The sequence below is a fragment of the Elephantulus edwardii genome, unplaced genomic scaffold, assembly GCF_000299155.1.
Source record: "Elephantulus edwardii isolate Elephantulus edwardi_28Jun2011 unplaced genomic scaffold, EleEdw1.0 scaffold00126, whole genome shotgun sequence".
Classification (NCBI taxonomy): Eukaryota; Metazoa; Chordata; class Mammalia; order Macroscelidea; family Macroscelididae; genus Elephantulus; species Elephantulus edwardii.
In genome coordinates this window covers 4,649,908-4,667,353 of record NW_006399876.1, presented here as the reverse complement: position 1 = coordinate 4,667,353, position 17,446 = coordinate 4,649,908, and the positions used below count along the sequence as shown (strand labels likewise).

Sequence of the window (17,446 nt, the reverse complement as noted above, 5' to 3'; positions counted from 1 at the left end):
TGGCTGTCAGCGCCCGGGGTCCAGGGGCGCAGCGGGGAGGCCGGGGGGGTCCAGGTCGTGATCCCCGCCAGGTGCGCCGGCTGGGCTCGCGCGTCCTGCCCGTGTCCACCCCCGAGCCCCCCGATCGTGCGCCCCTGCCCTGTTCACACTTGGTCGCTTCCCGCGAGCGCTCGTCCCTCTCCCTTCCTTCCCACCTGGCGCGGGCCCCGTCGACCTGCTGGGTTTCCATTGTGGAATTTTCTCTGTGTGCTGCGAACTTACGTAAGTGAGGTGGACCGCCCAACCATCGCAGCCACGGAAGGACACCCCTGCGGCCCTTGACCGAGGCCAGGTCCCCCGGGCGCCCCCCGGGATCCGGCCAGCCTTCGCGGGCCCGCTCCTCCGGGCTCCTCCGGGCTCCCCGCGCCGTCTCCAGATGCCTGGCGGAGTTAGAACGTGTCCCACTTGATGACTCTGTGCCCCTTCCGTGCTTTTCCTTAAAAAAAAAAAAAAGAAAAAATCGGGTGGTGTATGTTTTGCCTTTCGGTCCCTTTACCAGGAAATTAAAAAAAATAAAGTGGAAACACAAAGCAGGTTCCAGAAGCACCCTTGTTTTCAGCAAACAAAGTTCAGGGGGGTTATCTTTAGAGAAGGGGTGTCCTCCCTGCCCTGTGCGCTCTCACTGGGGTTCTGTGGATGGAAAGCTGGGGTTCCTACCTTAGATTTTGCATGCATGCATGTCCCTGCCCGGCTGGCTTCTAAGCAGTCAAGGCTGAGCAGAGTGAGGTTGTCATCTTGTCGTTTATTCACTAAAACGAGCAAACAGCCCTGTCGCCCTTCGGTCACTCTCGGCCCCTGGCGACCCTGCGTGTTGCTGTGTAGAGGCGTTCTGTACTCAGCTGTGAATCATGAAAGCAGCTCACCAGGCCTTGCTTCCACAGCTTGAACCTCCAACCTCTGGGTTAGAGGCTGACCCTGAAATACTTGCTTCCCCCACACCAGTCTCTCCATTCTTGACTCAGTCCTCCTGGCAACCTTTAGCACAGGGCAGGAGTACCTCTCCAGGTTTCCAGGGCCGAGGATTGGACGTGTTGTCAGGAGAGGATGTTCCTTGGAGAGGGACATCATCCTTCAGAAGGTGGAAGGACCGTAAAAGAGAGAAAGGCCCTCAGTGAGGTGGATTGACACAGTGACGCATGGGCTCGTGTGTGTTGAGGACGGCACAGGACACGGCAGGATTCAGACCTGTTGTTCCTCGGGTGACTCTGACTCATAGTTAACTTGATAATCCCCAACAGTAACAAATCTGCAGGAGTTTAAGCGGCCCTAGCTTTCTCCCGAGGAATGGCTTGTGGGTTTGAACCCCCAGCGTTTCAGTTAGTGGCCCCACACTTAAGCGGCTGTGCACTGTGCACCAGGGCTCTTGTTTATTCGCGATCCGACCCGTTGCCACTGAGTTGACTCCAGGCCACGGACACCTGAAAAGTTGTGGGCTTGTGGATCTTGTGTTCTGCACACACTGACTCCATTCTGTGTCTTCATTTCCAGATGATGTGCGAGGTGATGCCAACCATCAGTGAGGCGGAAGGGCCCCCAGGAGGCAGCGGGAGCCAGGGGTCTGGCTCCCCGTCCCAGTCGGATGCGGACTCCCATTTTGAACAGTTGATGGTCTCCATGCTGGAAGAACGGGACCGTCTTCTGGACACATTGAGGGAAACTCAGGAAACGCTGGCCCTTACCCAGGGCAAGCTCCACGAGGTGGGGCACGAGCGAGACTCCTTGCAGAGGCAGCTCAACACTGCACTTCCGCAGGTATGGTGGGTGCTGCCCGCGGCCCCTGACTCACGCACGTCAGCGCCCTCACGATTGTTTTGTGCAGCCCTGTCTGAAACAGTCCCTCTAAAGGACGTGGAGATAAGGTTCTGGGGATGAAGCTTCTCTGGAGGCACTCTGCACTGGAAGGGACTCCCAGACGTCCCTGTGGGAACGTGCTCCGCGGCTTCTCAGGCCACAGAGCAGTCAGGCTGTGTGGAGCCGTCAGGTGTCTTAGCTTCTTTCCAAACGTGTTTTTCCCTGCGTCCCAGCTCCTGGACTTCCAATTTCCTCCTGAAAATGAGTAGGTTGAGTTCCCAGAAGAGAAGCTTTTCTTTGGCATGCCTTTGACAGCACTGTTGTCCAGCTCAGATTTGTTTCAGGGACTGGAAGACAGCAGACGGGCCTTTTGGAACCGTAGGCTGAAGGTCAAGGCCAGAGTTGTCACTCTTAAGCATTTCTGAGCCTTCTTTTGAGGAGTTGCATGAGTGTTTAATGGTTGGTGAGGGGCAAAGTGGTGAGACTGGCCAAGTGTCTTGTGAATGGTGCAGAGGGCAGTGGGCCATGTATGGGTGGTGGTGGTGCCTGTGGCCTGTTTGGGTGCACCTGGTCATCCAGAGTGGGTCCTGTCTGGATGCACCTGGTCTTCCAGTGTGGGTCCTGTGTGGGTGCACCTGGTCATCCAGCGTGTGTGTCCTCTTAGTATTTCCAGGTGGACCTGAATCGATGCATGTGGTCCTGGTTTGTTCAGAGTGATGAGTTACCAAATGAGTGATTACTACCCAGATGCATTTCTTGGCTTTAGTTGATTCTCCTGAAAGATTGATAAGGGAAACATTTGGGTTTCCTTTTTTTTTTTTTTTTGGGTTTCCTTTTTAGCAATAGTGATTTGATTGAGTGCTGTATATTCCCTTTTTGCTGGATTAGAGAATGAAGTGTTTCTTACTAGAAGCTTACAGACAACCATGTTGGTTTATGTCAGGTTTCATTCACACAAGTGAAAAGGTCTGACCCAATTGCTATGCTTTCCTGGAATTTTAGTGGGCTTTCAAGTCTGTATGGTAAGGGGGTTTTTGGGTGATGTTTGTTTTTCCGTCAGTGGAGCTGACTGTGGCGGTGTGTGTATGAAACAGTTATGTATCCTAAGTGGGCTTTTTGAAGGGCGAGGTGCGTCCTGTGCTGTGCCCCCTCCTGCAGAGATGCTCTCCCATTTGGTGGGCAAGGCCGTAGCCCAGTGATTTGTTTGTAGCTGCTTCTCAACAGTGTGGCCTGGAGGTGCTGGGCCGGGCGGGTCACATAGTGATGTCAGCGCCTTTCAGAAAGATGTGTTGAATGTGTAACTTCGTTTGGACTCTTCCTTCCCCAAAACTTACCTCCTCTGTGTCAGCTCATGGTGTGACTAGACAGAGAGATCTGGTCGCAGCCAAACCAAAGGCATGTGGTTCGAATCCACCAGCTGCTCCATGAGAGAAACGCGGGTGGACATTTACTGCTTCCTGTGTAAACTGCTGGAGGGTCAGCTGTGAGTCAGTTCTGACTCGGTCATAACAGCAGTAACAACAGCAGTGTAGCTAGACAGGCACATGAATCAAGAACGTGAACTTGTGCTCCTGACGCGATGTAGGGAAATACTGGTGCGCTTTGTAAGACTGGACTGTGACTACAAAGTGCATCATCAGAAGAATGCACAAACCATGAGTGACTTTTCCACCCACTTAGCTTGCTCCACAGAGCTACTCCCCAGATCAAGAACTGCTTCCGGGACTGTTTGCAAAGGTGGCCATGGTCTTGACTTAACCAGCCCCAGCTGATGGCTTTCGCATTATCTTGTCTGTCTGTAAGTGGAATCTGGAGAATGTCTGACCTCCTCAAAGTCGAGAGGGGAGGATCAGGGGAGGATTGCCACAGCGATGGATCGGAGGCTGCTTCCTGTGAGAGGTGGTCAGGCACGCCCCACCCCACCTCTTCACCACTTCCCACATAGTTTGGGCATGTTGCTGGGAGAGGCTATTGCTTTGAGAAGAACATCATGCTTGGGAAGATAGAGGGAAAGTGGAAAAGAAGACCCTCAACCAGGTGGTTGACACAGTGACTGCAGCAGTGGGCTCTAGTGTGTCAGATGGTGAGAATGGCGCAGGATAGGACAGGGCGCAGATTGTCCGTAAGGTCGCTGTGGATCTCCTCCACTTGACTGCACGGACAGCAGCACCGGCACACCAACTGCTCTGCTTATGACGGGTGACAGGCGCTCCGGTCCCCGCTCAGTTCCACAGTTTGTACTGATGGCCTTGCCTGTGATGATGAGGTTCATCAGGTTGACCAGGAAGGGAAGAGACAGGTTCCCATGGGAGTCTGGAATGACCCTAGATGCCAATCTTTGGTAGGACTGCCGCTTCTCAGTGGTACCTGTGGGCCCAGCGCGCTCTGACCCTTGACCAGTGACCCTTGTGCCCTAAGACTGACTTCTGCCTGGCCCAGCAAGTGTTAGAAAGCTCTTTTACCTCACCTGCTCAAGTGCCTGGAAACAGCCCACTGCACCAGCAAGGCCCAGCCTGAAGACAGGCCGCTCTCTGTCCATGGATTGGCAGCGCTGGCTCCCCTGGTGTGTTCCTGGAGGCACCCCTACACCGGGTGGCTTCCTGCATGGAGGCACTCTGCTTTTTGCTCATGGGCTGGGGACCTCACAGCTCTGCCTCGTGTGGTCTCTTGGGCTGCTGCTGGTGTGACTGTCGCTTCTCGGCCACCATGTCCCACTATCCCCAGTGTTACAGAGATGTCTCCTGGATCGGGAGGTTCTGAGCAGTCATCTTGGGTCCACAGATCATGCTAGCCCCTGTGTCTGAGAGAGATCATGTGACACCCTGGATGAGATGAACTGACCCAGTGACTGGGGTAATGGGGTGAGGTGTGTCAGAGATAATGAGGTTGCCTCAAGATAGAGCAGGGTTCAGAGCTGTTGTACACAGGGTTGCTGTGAGTCACAAGTGACTCGATGGTACATAACAAGATGACACAAGTGACCAGTCTCTGTGAGCGTTCCAGACACTGTGCCTGGTACTGTCCCGCAGGGCTGCTTATTTACGTAATTAGCAAGCTGTCCACTGTTTTTTGTGGACCACAAGCACTTCATGTTTTTGTAATCCTCCTCATTCATTTGTTGGACATTGCAAAGACACTGGCCACCAGGGCCATATTGCGTCACTGACTGCACTGTCGAGTCCGACAGTTTGCATTTCCTTTTCCCACCGTTTCATTCATAATGTTAGTGAGAGGCACTCATGCTGTCACGCGGCCCTGTTCAGTCTCATTTGTTCTCCGGGAATCTGAGGTTTGCGCCGTAGTTGGTTCTTTCTGCTGTTTTTGCGCATCGGGGTTGTTTTCAGTTGTTACAGCTGGTGCTCTCAACATTGTTGCTTGTTTTTTTTGGTTAAATAAGTGCAGATTTTAGCTGGGAGTGTACAGGAAGTGGAGTTTTCGAAGGGTAGGCTGTCTGTCTGTCTTTCCAGCCGTGATGGAGACGCCAGGAGTGAGGTTATGGCTGTGCGTGTTTGCTAGTCACTGGAGCACGTGAGGTATTGTTTGTGTGATCTCCGACACTTGGTCACTTTTAGTCTTAGTTTTTAGTATTGTTGTTGTTGCTGCTGAGTCAGCTATACCGACCCTGTCCTCTGTCGTGTTCTCACTTCATTGGTGTAGTGTTGATTTTGGTGTGACCCTCAGTGAGATGAATTGGCATGGTGCCTGAAGCGGAGAAGGACTGAGGATAGCCCAGCACCAGACCATGTGTGCTCTGCTGTGCACGACATGCTGTGAGTTGAAGTGTTCTCAGCAGCACCTAACAGTCTGTGATGGTGGTAGTGTGAGATCTCTGCTAACTTCAGGGGAGGGGATGAAAGTCAGCATCCTTCCAGCAGTCCACACTGATCCCTGCATGGTGAGGTCGGACTGACTAGTCTCCCCTCCAGCCTCTACCAGGATCAACACAGCCACCCATTCCACAGCACTCTCTCCTTCTCCTGTCAGGTCTGCTCAGTTCTTGTAATGACCACATAGAACTCACAGACCACAGCCATGACTGTGGGGCCTGTTGTGGAAGGACAGGTTACAATTCAGGATCAGAATTCACTTGGAAGTCCTGGAACAACTCAGGATACAGTTGTTCTATCTATCTTACCACTTCTCAGTCGTGCCCACAGACAGGCCTCTGGCACTGGGCCCTTTTCAGACCTGGCCTTTGCCCTGTTTGGTCTAGTGTACAGCTCTTGGGCCCAGAGGCATCTGAGTCTGCCAGAACATCTCCTGTCCAGAGATGCCCAGCTGGCTTGCTCTGTGGACCTGAAAACTCTACTGTCTCCAGCGTGGCAGCTCTGTCTCCTGGGTCAAGGAGGTTCTCAGTGCAAGGACCCTAGGTCCAAAGGATCTGCTCCCCCAGATTCCCCTAGACAATCAGGACCCCCAAAACTGACAGTCCCATAGGCCAGGCACATTCAGACAGTTCCCCCAGGCAGCTGTAGGGCTGTAGCCGAAAGACCACAGGAAGCCTCGCCACTGTGATCTGGGCCTGCATTTGTTGGCCCCTGACGCCCCAGGAACTTGCCTCGGGAGAACTGCTGTGCGTGTGCCCATGAGCCATTGGGACGTCGTCTTTGGGGACAGTTTGTTCATGCCTTTGACCTCTTCTTTAGATTGTCTGCTTCACTTCTTGTCGATTGAAAGAGTCCTTTGAGTGGCCGAAACATTGAGCACGTGTGGCAGTGTGTTCTCGTTCCCTGCAGTTTCAGCACTAGTTTCCTCTTTGGTTATTTGTTCATCCTGAGGTGAGCTTTCACTCCCTTTATCATGTCGTTAAGGAGCCGTAGTGGTAAGAAAGCTGCACTGCAGTCCTAAAGTCCCCTAGTTCAAATCCACCAGCTGTTCCATGGAGAGAAATGGGCATTCTCCCCCTGTGTGATTAGCTGCCTCTGCAAACCTGCCGGAGGGTGAGCTGTGCGTGGATTCCGACTCAATGGTACACAACAATCATGTCATTTGAGGGAGCTCTGTTTTCTTTTTGTTGGTGCATTGGAATTCTCTTGAATGTTACCTTCCTCACTGTCCCTGACAGGGCGGGACACTGTCCGCAGATCACCTAGTGTTTGGTGATTTTGACCCCCATTGCTTTCTGTCAGAAGGTTGACCAGGTAGAGGCTTTGGCCCTGGCTTCCTGCGTCCTCTCTGCCTCACTCTGAAAGCTCCTTCTCACCCCCTGGGTTCAGGAGGATTCAGAAGCGCCAGATTTTCCAGCTTTCAGTCTTTGCCCAACACACTACAGGATTGCCAAGGTCAGGCTGACCACCAGTGGGCATCACCACCCGGATGAGATGTCACATCCGATTCAGTGTGTCCACCATGAGACCCAGCCCTGTGGTAATGACCCCTTTCCTCTCTGCTTCTGTCGCTGTGCTTTTATTTAGAGAACATGCATTCCACGAGTCCCCTGTGGTGAATGCTGCCCTCGGCTTTGCCCCAGGCTTTCTTCCTTCTCCGTGGCCTGCTCGTGTGGAGCTGGTGTTCGGGGCACAGTCTGACTTCGCTTCATCTGCTTCAGGAAGGCTTCGTCACACTGGGGAAGTCTGCCTTGCGTCTGTCAGCCCAGCCTGTTGCGTGTGGGCTGTGGTGTATCCTCCGCTCATGAGGCCTGTCCCCTGGTTCACGGCAGCCCAGGCACAGCCCTCAATCTGAACGAGGAGCAGAGGGCTGAGAGGTGACACCCCAGGTCTGCCTCCTAGCTCACAGCAGCTTCGACGTAGTCCCAGCCAGATTAGGGGGCAGAGGGCCGAGAGATGATGTCCCGTGGTCTCTTGTCTGCCGGTGTCAGCGGCCTGAGCTTGCGGGGTCAGGGGGGCCTGCCGAATGCTGACTGGTGACTGTCACGTTCACAGCGTGGCCTTCTCTGGCAGCTCTGGGCGGACCCCGGCCCACCTTGTTGACTTCAGGGCGTCTCTGTTGAGGTCAGGTTGTGGTTCGGGGAGCAGGTTCCTTTTTTCGGGACCACTTCCCTGGTTCACACGAGCTCGTGGCTTGTGTGCCTGATGGGGTAGTGGGGATGTGGGAGAAGTGTTTTCCCAGGAGTTGGTGATTTGTTGGTTCTTGTCTGAAAGAAGCTCTTTGGAGGCAGGTGGATTCAAACTGCTGACCTTACAGTCAGTAGTCTGGCATGCCATGCATCTTGCCATGAGGCCTCATTACTTTGTATTTTGCTGCTTTTGGTAATATTTTTAGGCGTGCATCATTTAGCTCCATACTGTTTGAGCACTTTTCTAGTTGTCTTTTATTTCTCATTTCATTCCATTACTCAGCTGCTCATGGGCACTTGTCACTCCCACTCAGGGCAACCTTCTGTGGGTTCCTGGGGCTCTTGAGTCCTAACGGGAGCCTGGAGGCCCCCTCAGAGCCATAGCTGAACTCAACTGCGGGAGAAGTGCCCCCTTCTGGGACAGCCGCGCTTCATTAAGATTCCGACATCTACTTTGCATTATTTCAGTCCTTTGATATTTGTTGTGCTTTCCTAACGGTCCTGTGTGTACTCTCTTCTGGTTGGTGTTCCCTGGGCAGTTGAAAATTTGTGGCTATGCACAAAAGTTGGGTATGCAGTGGTGGCCTAGTGAGTAAGGAGCTGCCCTGCCAACCCAAAGGCTGACGGTTCGAATTCACCAGCTGCTTTGTGGTAGAGAGACAGGTATTCTCCTCTCAGGGGATTGACAGCTTCTGCAAACCCACCAGCAGGTCAGCTGTGGATCACTTCCGACTTAATGGTATAGAGCTATTAATGAGTTTATGTTTGTAGTATTTCGATCAGGTTTGATAACCATGTGATTAAAATCCTAGTAGCCATGTTAGAGTAAAAGGAGATATTATTGTTGCTAGGTGCTTTCGAGTTGAGTATGACTCATAATGACCCTGTGAACACTAGATCTGATAACCTGCCGTGTCCTGTGCCGGCCTCATCATCTGTGCCACACTAGAGCCTATTGATACAGTCACAGTGCCCGTTTGTCTTCTTGGGGGGCTTCTCCTCCTTCACTGACCCTCCACCTTCCAAACATGATGTCCTTCTCCATAGACTGGCCCTCCTCACGACATGCCCAAAGTATGTGAGACCAAGTTTCACCATCCTTGACTCCAGGGAACATTCTGGCTTCACCTTCTCCAGGACAAACCTGTTTGTTCTCCTAGCAGTTCATGGTATATTCAACACTCTTCTCCAGCACCACAGCTCAAAGGCATCAATTGTCAATTCTCTTTCTGTCAACCCTATTCATTGTCCAACTCTCCGATGCATAGCACATAATTGCAAAGACTATAGCCCGGATCAGGTGCACCTTACTCTCCAGCCTGACGTCGTTGCTCTTCAGTACTCTTTTTTTTTTTCTCTTGAGAGGTCCCTCACAGCTGACTTTCCCAATGCAATTCGTCTCCTGATTTCCTGGCTGCTGTTACCAAGAGTGTTGACTGTGGAGTCAAGTAAATCAAAACTGTTAACTATCTCAATCTCTTCACCATCCATACTGATGCTGCCAATTGGCCCAGTGGTGAGAATCTCTGTTTTCTTGATGTTGAGCTTCAATTCATATTGGAAGCTGCAGTCCTTGACCTTCTGCAGCAGGCGCTTCAGGTCCTCCTCAGTTTCAGCAAGCAGGGTTGTACTCAAAATATTACAATTTCTGTATCAATTAAGTAAGATATTATACTGCTTTTTGGGTTTTTTTAATTGTACAAGTCTTTAAAATCTGCCCTATATTTTCTATGGCCTCACAGCTCAGTCTGGAGAGGCCATGTTTAAGTTTGCGACTGGTTACGGCAACATAGGTGTAGGGCCATGTTTTCACCTTGAAATCAGTTATTAGTGTGAGAAGGTGTGCCTTGGCTTCTCCGGCTGTAATTATGGATTTGACCACTTGTCTTGCCCTTTGAGCCTTTTCTTTGTGTTCAGAGTTGTGTTATTGTAGTTGTTCAGGTGAAGTGTGGACGACAGTTGATAGCGACCTTATGAAAAACAGATCTGAACCTTCCCTTGTCCTGCACCTCCTCTCCATCTCCAGTCTACTCGAGCCGGACTTGCAGGCACTGTGTCCACCCCTCTTGTCGAAGGTCTTCCTGTCCAGCGGGACTTCTGTCCCCAGAATTGGCCCCTCTTGACAGCATGCCCCAAGAATGTGAGATGGTGTTCCACCACCCCTGGTTGCACGTGCTCTAAGATAGGCTCCCTGTTATATCCAGGACTCTCCAGCAGCACCGCAGTGCAGAGGCATCGCTTCTCCTGCCTGCCTTGTGTATTATCCACCTTTTAAACGCAGAGGAAGCAACTGAAAGGTACCATGGCTTGGATTGGGTGCACCTTAGTCTTTAAACTGACTTTAGCACTTTGAAGAGGTCCTTGACAGCACATTTGTCCAATGTAACACAGCTTTTAATTATGTTGTTGAGTTGTTAGGTGCCACTGAGTCGAGTACGACTCAATTAGAGAACAGTTGACCTGAGCCCTGTCCTACCCTGCGCCATCCTCACAATCTCTGACACACTCAAGCCCATTGCTGCAGTCACTGTTCAGTCCACCTGGTTGAGGGTGTTCCTCTCCTTTGCTGTCCCTCCACCTTCCAACACTCCTAGCAACGTGCACAGAGTACATGAGATGAAGCTTTATCATCTTTGCCTTCAAGGAGCACTCTGGTTGCACCTTCTCTAAGACATAACCTGTTTGCTGATTTGGCAGTTGATGGGATATTTAGTACTTTCCCCCCAATACTTCAGTTCAAAGGAATCAGTTCTTCTGTCATCTTTATTCGTTGTCCAGCTTTCAGATGTATAGCTTTTGGTGATAAGTTCTAGAACGTCTCTGCTTCTCTTTAATTGAGTCTGGTTCTCTACTGGAAGTTTTCCTCTGGTCAAGCTTGTGTTTGAACAAGAAGTTCCCACTCGAGGACTGTGCTTTGTGGCTCCCTGTGTATCTGGACGGTGTGTGAAAGGACAAGGGTTCTGGGGCTGCCAACTCCTGGAGAGAACTTCCTGAAGGGTCGGCCAGGACTGAGGGGCTTGGGACCTCACTTCTTACCTCCAGGCAGCATTCTGGGTTTTCCTCAGGACGCCTGCAGTGTTTTGGAGCTGGGAGCCCCTTTCTCGTTAGGCCCGGAAACCAGGATTGGTGTTTTAACACTGGTGGACTGTTGCCTAGAGGACTGCGTGCCCAGCTTCTCAGCTCCCTTTCTCTGCTGGACCTCTTCTCTGTGCCCTCTCATCCCCTGGGTCCTGGCCCCTCTGGGCCTGGCCACCTCGTCAGGCTGGTCATTAGTCTCTCTCTCAGACTCTACCCACCCTTCCTTTGTGCTGGGTTTTCATCTCGGCTTATCAGGATAGGATGGATTGTGGAGCCCAGCTGTGGGACTCACTGGGTGGGCTTCCCTGCTGTTGGGAATCACAGCTCCTTTAGAATAGACTTTTCCTTGCTAACTCTTGCTGGTGGGTTGGCCTGCTGCACGTGACTCAGTGTAGCTAGAGACTGAAAAACATACTGCTGCTTTTCTCAGTCCATTGCAGCGTGTAAAGTCACCCGAGCACTGGACTCTCCCAATCCTTGCTCTCTACACTGTTCTGTTCCTGACCAGAACTGTCCGATGGTTGTCCGAGCTCAGTCAATCCATGCCTTAAACAGAAAGACAAGGGCAAGCCTTCCTGGCCCTGTCCCACCGTGGCCCCTTGCCCTGGTGCCAGCGGCCTTGGAGTGGCAGGGGAGCAAGGAGAGTGGTGGAGAGCCAGGTGACACTGAGTCTGCATGCCATCACCCCCAGGGATCCATGGTGTCCAAGTCACTGCTGTTAGTGCAGAGAATTTGGTTCCCCTTCCTTGGCCAAAGAATTATGCTGGATGGAAGACACAGAAAAAAATATGAATTCCTGGTTTCGTCGTACTCAGAAATAATCCCAAAAAGGGCCAAATCTTTGTTGAAGTTCATAGTTAAGAAGTAAGACGAAGAAACAAAAATCAAAGTAAAAACAGGATCATTTTATTGGAAAAATACGTACGTCCCGAAGGCCTTGACAGGCCATTTTCCCTAGAGAAGGAGGTAAGGCCCTAGAGTCCCTTTCGCCACGTGAGGTATGGCTTTTTATGGTGGTTCTGGTCTGCTTCTTTGTTCACATTGGCTAACGTGACTGCCACCTCTTTGCCAGATTTCCCTAATTCTATCTCTCAAAACTACCTTATGCTTTTCTTCAGATTCATGTTAAAGGTTAAGGTTTAGTGCAGTGATTTTGCAGTCTTTTTTAAAGTGGGAAGTGAGATTAGTGAAAGACTTCTTATCTGAGAACTGCAGTATATTAAAATCCAGACGAGATACTGTGGAGATTAGATAGCAGGGCCCAGAACTTTGCCCACGAGGGCCGTGCAGTGCGCAGTGGACTCGGCCTTAGAGTGACAGGTCACTTAAGGGGGTCTTTTGACTGTGGCAGGAGTGTCCCTTGTCAGGTCAGGCTTCACCTGTAGCAGGTCATGTGTGCTTTGCAGGTCTGGAACAAGGACATACCCAAGTGGGGCACATGTGAGCAGCTGTGGGCACAGGTGCTCAGGGACCGAATTTCCCCAAGCTGGGACACCTGCTCACCTGCAGAAGGGGAGAGGCATAAAAAAAGGAAAAGGTGTTAACAAATGATTATTTTATAATGATGAAAAATTGATAAATAGAAAAGTTGTGTGGAGGGAATGGCAATACACAATAAGTGATTAGACATTGTAATTGATCATATTGTTGTTATGTGCCGTCGAGTCACCTGCAACTCATAGCGACCCAATGTACAACAGCCCTAAGCCCTGCTCTATCCTGTGCCGATCTTATTGTCTCCAACATACCTACTCTGATTACCCCACTTACTGCATCAATCCATCTCAGAGAAGGTCTTTCTCTCTTGCACTATCCCTCTACCCTCCCAATTCTGATGTCCCTCTCCAAGGACTGGTCCCACCTTGCAGCATGTCCAAAGTATGTCAGATGAAGCCTCAAAATCCTTGCCTTCAAGGAGCAGCAGCCTGGTCTCACCCTTTCCAGGACAAATTTGTTTGTTCTCCTAGCAGTCCATGGTAAATTCCACACTCTTCTCCAACACCACAGCTCAAAGACATCATCAACTCTCCTATCATCCCTAGTCATTGTCCAGCTTTCTGATGCATAGCAAGACCAGGGCCTGTATCAGGTGCACTTTAGTCTCCAGACTGACATTGTGCTTCAGTACTTTGGAGAGGTACTTTGATAGCAGACTTTCCCACTGAAATTCGTATTTTAATTTCCTGTCTGCTGGTACCAAGAGTTGATTGTAGAGTTGAGCAAACCAAAGCTGTTAATAATCTGTCTCTTCACCATCCATCGTGATGCTGCCAATCAGCCCAGTGGTGAGAATCTTTGTCTTCTTGATGTTGAGCCTCAATCCATATTGAGGGCTGCAGTCCTTGACCTTCTGCAGCAAGTGTTTCAGGTCCTCCTCAGTTTCAGCAAGCAGAGTTGTGTCATCTGCATAACATATTATTATTAGCAGGTTGTTGATGAGTCTACCTCCAATCCTGATGCCACATTCCTCCTCATAGAGCCCCGCCGCAAATAGATTGAAAAGAGATAGAGATAGGACACATCCTTGGTGGATACCCTTCCCAATTTTAAACCGTGCAGTGTTTCCTTGCTCTGTTCCTACGACTGCCTCCTGGTTCAAGTATAGGTTTTGCATAAGCACAATGAAGAGTTCTGGGACTCCCATTCTTCTCAGAGTCAGCCATAGCTTGTTGTGATCCACATAGTCAAACGCCTTTGCATAGTCAATGAAACACAGATAGACATTCCTCTGCTACTCCCTGCTTTCAGCCAAGATCCATCTGACATTAGCAGTAATATCCCTAGTACCACGGCCTCTTCTAAACCCAGCTTACACTTCAGGCAGTTGTCTGTTGATATGCTGTTCCAGTCATTTCTGGATAATCTTCAGCAGAATCTTGCTTACATATAACATCAGTGATAATGTTCGATGATTTCCGCAGTCTGTCGGGTCACATTTCTTTGGAATGGGAATATAGGTCTCTTCCAGTCAGTTGTCCAGATAATCGTATTGGTCTTATTAACTGTGGCAATTAATGTTATGAAACAAAAAGTCTGAAAGACTATGAAAAACCACTATGATTTATAAACTTAACTCAAATTTTAATTAGTTACTTGGCTGCTGCTGTAACAAAACAAATCCCACAAGTTGATGGCTGTAACAAGCAAATCCATTTTCCCCTCGGCTTGGGGAAGCGGGGGTGGGGGTGGGGATGGAAGTTGTAGGTCAGTGCCGGCCCTAGTGAAGGCTGTCTCTGTTGGCTCTGGAAGATGGACCTGGTCCTTCAGCTTCTGTTTCCTGATTCCTTGGGCATCTCTGTGTTGTGGCATCTGTCAACCTCTACTCTCTTCTTCATTTGTTAGGTTAAGGTCTTTTGCATGTCAAAAAGATTGACTTAAACCCCTTTCTCCTGTCCTGCCTCACTAACACAACCAAGACCCCTCACAGTACCTGGGGTGCTTAAGCTTGTTGTAGTCAAGCTGTCAATGCTTACACTTGGCCAGTATCACAGTGTTTCTCAGTGTTGGATTGTTGTGTTGGCAGAGAGTAGTGAGTATACACCAGAAGAACACACAAATCTGTTTGGAGAAAGAGCCATCACGGTGCTTCTTTTTCCAAAAACTCTTTGTTGTGGAGTCGGAACTGACTCATAGCTGACCCTCCAGTAGGGTTTCAGAGGCTATAAATCTCCTGGGAGGAAATTGCTCATCTTCACCAGCGCACCCCCACCACCCTACTCCACCCGCGGCTAGGGGATTCAAATCCTTTGACTTGGCACTGCGGCTTCTTACCCACTGGCGACCAGAGAGGGTAGGATGGTGAAACTTGGTCTCACATACTTTAGGCATGTTGTAAGAAGTCAGGCCTGGGCAAAAGCACCATGCTTATAGTTATTCAGGTTTGCCAACACCATTTGTTTAAAAGGCTGTTGTTTCCCCACTTAAGTGATTTCATCTCCTAGTCAAAAATCAGTTGACCATCGGTAGATGGGCTGATTTCCGGATTCTCAGTTCTATTCATTTAATCTGTGTGTCTGTCATTGTACCAGTACCATGCTGTCTTGACCACCATAGCAGTGTAGTAGGATTTGAAATCAGGGAGTGAGATGCCTCCTACTTTGTTTTGCTTTTTAAGGAGTGCTTAGCTTATTCAGGGCCTCTTTCCATTTTAAATGAAACTAGAGATTGCCTTTTCCATCTCGTTGAAGAATGGGATTGGTGTTTGTATTGGGATTGCGATGCATGTCTAAATTGCCTTTAGGAATATTGTCATTTTCACAGTATTGAGTCTTCTATTCAAGAGCAAGGAATATTCTTCCATTTCTCCCGGTCTCTCTTTGTTTCTTGTAGTGTATTTTGTAATTTTCTTTTAATAGATCCTTTGTGCTTCTGGTTAGATTTACTCCCAAGTATTTAATCTTGTGCTATTGTGAAGGGTATTGTTTTTCTTAGCTCCAGCTGATTTTTGTATGTTGATCTTGTATCCTGCCACTTTGCTGAATTGGTCAACTATGTCCAGTAGTTTTCTTGCTGAGTCTTTAGAGTTTTCTAAGTATACTATCATATCATCTGCATAGAGAGATAATTTTACCTCTTCTTTGCCAATTTAGATACTTCTTATTTTCTTCTCTTGTCTTATTGCTATTGCTAAGATTTCCAATACAATATTGAATAAGAGAGGTGATAGTGGGCATCTTTGCCTAGTTCCTGTTCTTGAAGGGAATACCTTTAATCTCTCTCCATTGAAAACTATGTGCAGAAAACTCAAACTCAAGCAAGATCCACACCTCACTCCATACACAAAAACCAATTCAAAGTGGATCATGGACCTAGGACTAAAACCAAGGACTATACACTTCATTAAAGAAAGGCTTGGAAGAACTCTAGAAGTCCTAGTTCACAACATAAACAGTCTTCCAAGAATCCTGAAAATTCTACAAGCAGGAGAGGATAAAATAGGTGAATGGGACCTTCTAAGAAACAAATCCCTATGCACATCCAAAAAATTTCTTCTCCAAAAGAGTAAAAAGGGATGCCACAGACTGGGAAAAAATGTTTGGTAACAACATGTCAGATAAGGGACTTATATCTAGAATTTATAAAATACTCGAGCACTACAACAAGATAAAGTTAAACAACCCAATTGAAAAATGGGCACAGGATACACACAGACACTTTATTAAAGGAGACATTCAGGTGGCACACAAACACATGAAGAAATGTTCAAAATCCCTCGCTCTAAGAGAGATGCAAATCAAAACAACTTTGAGATAACATCTCACCCCAGTAAGAATAGAAAAATTTAAGAGAACAACAAACAGCAAATGCTGGTGAGGTTGTGGAGAAACTGGAACCCTTATTCACTGTTGATGGGAGTATAAAATGGTGCAACCACTATGGAAGGCCATATGGCACTTTCTCAAAAAGTTGGAAATAGAAATACCATTTGACCCAGCAATTTCACTACTGAGAATATACCCAAAAGAAACCATAAGTGCCACTCAAGCAGATATATGCACACCCAGTTTATTTCTTTGTTCACAGTAGCAAAGAGATGGAAACAATCCAAGTGCCCGTCAACAAACAAATGGATAGAGAAGCTCTGGTATATTCACAGGATGGACTACTACGCTGCTTTGAAAAACAAAGAACTCCTGAAGTACTATACAAAACGGGTGACCCTGGAGGACATCGTGTTGAGTGAAATATCACAGTCACAAAATGGCAAATACTGCATGGTGCCCCTGCTGTAAAAACGGACTGACACCGGGGTTGGGGGGAGACTGAGAAAGGTGGAATAAATAATGTATACTGCATTGAAACAGATGAGAGAGAGAACTGTTTAAAAGGGATAAGTAATTAGGTATTATTGTCATCACATAAGTCCAGAATGAAGGCTGCATGGTGGAGTGGACTTGGGTGAGGGATTGTATAACAATGAAATAATTTTTCTTTTACTTTTCAAAGAGAAGAGTGAACTGGAGGGGAGGGGTGGGCGGGGATGAATGGAAATCCAAAGTCTCTGTAAACTTCCATTAAAATGAATAATAATAAAAAAAGTCAGTTGTACTTGTAAAAAAAAAAAAAAAACAAGACACCATGCTGAGAAATGGAGGTGCAGGGAGAGAGGAAGCCCTGGATGGGTTGGGTTTCACTTGACTGCAGCAGAGGCCTTGAATGCGGTGGAAATTGTGAGTTAGGGCTCAGGTTTTCATTTGTTACTTACAGAGTTGTTAGGAGTTGCAGTTGACTTTATAGCACATAACAGCAGCAGCAGCAGCAGCACAGTTCAGAGGCACTAAGTTGTCTTCTTTTTTTTTTTAATTTATTTTATTTTCTTATTTTCTGTGTGTGTACCGTCAAATCGGATCTGACAGGTACAGGAGGAGACTGCCCCTCCTTCTCCAGCAGAGCATCTGGTGGATTTGAACCACGCACCTCTGGGATTGCAGTGCAGCTTCTTGCCACTAGGCCAGCAAAGCTCCCTAAGTTGTCTTTAGCTGCACAGGAAGGCACATATTTTGGGGGAGGCTCTGTTCGGTT

At 48.8% G+C, this 17,446-nt stretch overlaps 1 protein-coding gene across 3 annotated transcripts in view; it reads left to right on the top strand.

Moving 5' to 3' along the window:
• The first annotated feature begins 1,527 nt into the window (after positions 1-1,527).
• The window catches only part of PPFIA1 (protein tyrosine phosphatase, receptor type, f polypeptide (PTPRF), interacting protein (liprin), alpha 1), a 103,432-nt gene continuing 87,513 nt past the window's right edge, over positions 1,528-17,446 (top strand). For all 3 annotated transcript variants that reach the window (XM_006893226.1, XM_006893225.1, XM_006893224.1), the window contains exon 1: positions 1,528-1,791. In XM_006893226.1, coding sequence (XP_006893288.1) covers positions 1,528-1,791 — 264 coding nt within the window. The remainder of the gene's footprint in view (positions 1,792-17,446) is intronic.